The sequence below is a fragment of the Lactuca sativa genome, chromosome 1 (genome assembly GCF_002870075.4).
Source record: "Lactuca sativa cultivar Salinas chromosome 1, Lsat_Salinas_v11, whole genome shotgun sequence".
Lineage (NCBI taxonomy): Eukaryota > Viridiplantae > Streptophyta > Magnoliopsida > Asterales > Asteraceae > Lactuca > Lactuca sativa.
The window spans coordinates 1,539,046-1,543,119 of NC_056623.2; the positions used below are offsets into that span (position 1 = coordinate 1,539,046).

Here is a 4,074-nt window from a genome sequence, read left to right on the forward strand (position 1 = left end):
CGCGGGTAGAAGTCATTCAAATGGTTGAGATGATTCAGTTATAATATATATATATATATATATATATATATATATATATAATTGATATAATATATTAATTATTTTGAATTATATGATAATATATATACATATATATATATATATATATATATATATATATATATAATTCAAAATAATTAATATATTATATCAATTTATTATACGAATTATTATATCAAATTTAACAATTTTATTGTTAAATTTAAAAACATATATTTGTAAAGATTTCAACTATAAAGGTGTTTCTGCGCAACACGCGGGCATTCGCCTAATGTGTGTGTCACACACACAAGTGTGTATATATATATATATATATATATATATATATATATATATATATATATATATATATATATATATATATATAACTCCATATCCTAGTTTCCCTATTTTATTCCCTATTTTATTCCTCTCTCTCTCTCTCTCTCTCTCCTCTCCTCTCTCTCTCTCTCTCTCTCTCTCTCTCTCTCTCTCTCTCTCTCTCTCTCCTCTCTCTCTCCTCTCTCTCTCTCTCTCTCTCTCTCTCTCTCTCTCTCTCTCTCCAAGACAAAACACAAGCTTCTTACTGGTTGTACTTAACAAAACAAACTTCATTTTTATCATATTACCTTTCTTTCTGTTTGTATGTGTAATCTTCAAACACGAAACACATACACACTATCTCCAACATATTTTATTTTTGGTTTTCAACTTCAATATTGTTTAGTTCCCCATCTACCAAACAACAACGGTTTTGATCCATGTGTAGCCCAACACAATCTTCCTCATCCAAAATTGTCGTTTCCAAGAATACCCTTTTCAAGAATCTCAACAACAAACCCCCAAAATCTATGGAAGATCCTCATCACCAACTTCAGGGATGGCCAACCCCTTCTCAGGTAACAATCATTTTTCAATTCCCATGATTAAAAATTTCATTGCAATGCACGGACCAAGTTGTTGTACGGTACAACCCATATGTAATTAAGTTTCGTTTTGAATATTTTAATTTTAGAGATCGATCATTCGATCGAAAAGCTTCTTTCTGTATTCGTATTAGCCACCCTTTTGACGGAACAACCTTTTCCGGTAATTGAAAATTAATATACGTAATGGTTTCTTCTAAAATAATGTTTAATTCCGCTATCAATCCTTTTTTCAATGAATATTTATAGATAAGTTTCAATTTTAGTTGGTTTTAGACTTTTAGTGAACCCCTTTTGAGGTAACAAGCTTTTCCCATAACAAATTAATTAAAGCATAAAAAATAAAAATAAAAAAGACTTTCGATCTGGAAATTAAAATGCATGGATACACGTTTTTTACAAACACATCACAAAAACAAAATTTCCATCTTCCATTTTACATAGAAAATTAAGTTTCATCGATGTTTTAAGTTTTTGTACAGGCCTTAGAGGAAATGAAAGCCATTGGAAAGATCTCAGGACCGACAGCCATGACTGGTTTACTACTGTACTCAAGAGCCATGATCTCCATGCTTTTCCTTGGGTACCTCGGCGAGCTTGAGCTCGCAGGAGGGTCTCTCTCTATCGGGTTCGCAAACATCACCGGCTACTCAGTCATCTCGGGGTTAGCCATGGGCATGGAACCCATTTGTGGTCAAGCATATGGTGCGAAACAAATGAAACTCTTAGGTCTAACTCTGCAGAGAACAGTTCTTTTGCTCCTCTCAACTTCTCTTCCAATCTCTTTCATGTGGCTTAACATGAAGACAATCTTGTTATGGTGTGGCCAAGATGAAGACATCTCCGAAACGGCTCAAACTTTCATTGTTTTCGCGATCCCGGATCTCTTTGTTTTGTCCCTTTTACACCCTCTTCGTGTTTATCTCCGGACACAAAACATTACTCTGCCATTAACTTGCTGTTCGGCTGTTTCTGTGCTTCTTCATGTACCGTTGAATTATTTGCTGGTGGGGTACTTCCAGATGGGAGTTTCTGGGGTGGCGGTGGCGGTGGTCATCACTAATTTAAACTTGTTATTCCTTCTGACCACCGTCGTTTACCTCACAGGCGTCCACCGGGATTCATGGGTGTCGCCGAGCATTGACTGTTTACGCGGTTGGTGGTCGTTGCTGGCACTTGCGATTCCCACGTGTGTGTCCGTGTGTTTAGAGTGGTGGTGGTATGAATTGATGATAATATTATGTGGATTATTGTCAAGCCCTAGGGCCACCGTCGCATCAATGGGGATTCTTATTCAAACAACGTCGTTAGTTTACGTTTTTCCGTCGGCGTTGAGTCTTGGGGTTTCAACAAGAGTTGGGAACGAGCTCGGAGCTAACCGGCCCGCCAAAGCACGTGTTTCAATGATCGTTTCGCTCGTTTGCGCCGCCGGGATGGGTTTTACGGCAATGTTGTTTACTACATTGATGAGAGATCGGTGGGGGAGACTTTTCACCGCAGATGCAGAGATTCTTGAGCTCACATCGATGGTATTGCCGGTGGCTGGACTATGCGAGCTCGGGAACTGCCCTCAGACCACCGGTTGCGGTGTTTTGAGAGGTAGTGCACGCCCAACCGTGGGAGCTAATATTAATTTGGGATCATTTTATTTGGTGGGGATGCCGGTAGCTATAGTGATGGGGTTTGCCGTGAAAATGGGATTCGCCGGATTTTGGCTGGGATTGCTTGCAGCCCAGGGAACATGTGTCTTGCTCATGCTGTATGTTCTTTTTACAACGGATTGGATTGTTCAAGTGGAAAGAGCCAGAGAACTGGCAAAACCATCACCTTCTTCTTCTTCTTCTTGTTTACCGGCTAATCCGTTATTCACAGCGACCAGCTGCAAGGATAATGCTAAAATCTCAATGGAACCAAATCTTGAAGAAATCATATCAATATCTACCCAAGATGAGGTTGAGTTGCAGGTGAAGGCAGATTGTTTTTCACTTGAAACACACCCTCTCATTGTTGATCACCACTAAACTCACTATTTTACCTTACAAAATTGTAGAGCAGTGAGTGCCCTTTTTGTGAAGATTGTATTCGACACCCGTTAATTGGTTGCGTTATGATAATTAGAATTGTAATTAGAGAATCAGCATAGTTGCATCATAATGGTCTAACTCGCACCATGTCGTTGTCTTTCAATAATTAGCATGGCATGTCTAGTTGTCTTTCAAATTCTATAGCATTCAATAAAATGAATCATAGAGTTCAATATCAATTTAGACTTCAATGAAAAACTTAAAATATTTATAAATTAGTTTGCTAATGTTCCATATCAATTTTTATAGAGTCAATGGATCATAGGAAAATATTAATATTAAATTTTATAGATTTTAATACATTTGTGGATTAGAATGTGTAGTTGATATTAGTGAATTAAGTATAGTGGATGCAAATAACGTATTTAATGTCAATAGCTAATTAACTTGCTGATTGAAAATTCCACAAAATTTTCAATTTTTATTAAACTTTTTTTAATCCATTATAGCAATTAATTGGTAAAATCATGTGAAAAAAAAAATAAAGCTTAAGTGACAATCTATCAAATTTTGTAGAAGTAATACGTTTTAATTTATTAAATTCAAATATATTAAAATGCAAAGTTGATATTCAATTGTCGACCTTTTAACTATTTATTGGAAAACTTTTTTTTGAATTATGTTTCGTTTGGTTTAAACTTTATAGAATTCAATCCATTGTAGCAATTAAATGCAATGTTTTAAAAATCGGTTTTTTAATTGAATCGGTCGGGGGACGTTTTCTGGTTTAACCGGTTCTATATTTTTATATGTTTTTAATTATCCTGCATATATTGATTACAAAACTTTTAATATTTTTAGTATTACAAATGTAAATAGAATGCAACATATAAAAACAATCATTATAAAAGTCAAAATCAAACAAAGAAGCCCAAAACAAACACAAAAATTCAAGAATGTTCGGTTCAACCCGGTCCATTCCGGTTCAATTCAGCCGGTTGAACCGGTTTTTTACCAAAACCGGCCGGTTCAATCCGGTCAGGATATCATTATAAAACCGGTCCAAATCGAACAGCCCTTACCTTCGGTTCCCGGTTCGACCGGTT

The 4,074-nt window shown here is 36.0% G+C and overlaps 1 protein-coding gene across 2 annotated transcripts; it reads left to right on the forward strand.

Annotated features, from left to right (window-relative positions):
- The first annotated feature begins 592 nt into the window (after positions 1 to 592).
- On the forward strand, positions 593 to 3,164 carry LOC111894748 (protein DETOXIFICATION 48-like). 2 transcript variants are annotated; one of them, XM_023890850.3, is made up of 2 exons: positions 593 to 917; positions 1,427 to 3,164. In XM_023890850.3, exons 1-2 carry the CDS (start codon positions 780 to 782, stop codon positions 2,963 to 2,965), a joined length of 1,677 nt encoding a protein of 558 aa, XP_023746618.1. In that variant the 5' UTR covers positions 593 to 779; the 3' UTR covers positions 2,966 to 3,164. The 2 variants fall into 2 exon arrangements, with proteins under 2 accessions (XP_023746618.1, XP_023746619.1); XM_023890851.2 differs by having other exon boundaries at positions 761 to 917; positions 1,416 to 3,164.
- Positions 3,165 to 4,074: the final 910 nt, after the last annotated feature.

Excerpts from the sequence above, each read along its gene's own strand:
- LOC111894748 (XM_023890850.3), top strand. The coding sequence starts at position 780 with ATGTGTAGCCCAACACAATCTTCCTCATCCAAAATTGTCGTTTCCAAG. Across the intron at positions 918-1,426 it reads GATGGCCAACCCCTTCTCAG|GCCTTAGAGGAAATGAAAGC; the intron begins GTAACAATCATT and ends GTTTTTGTACAG.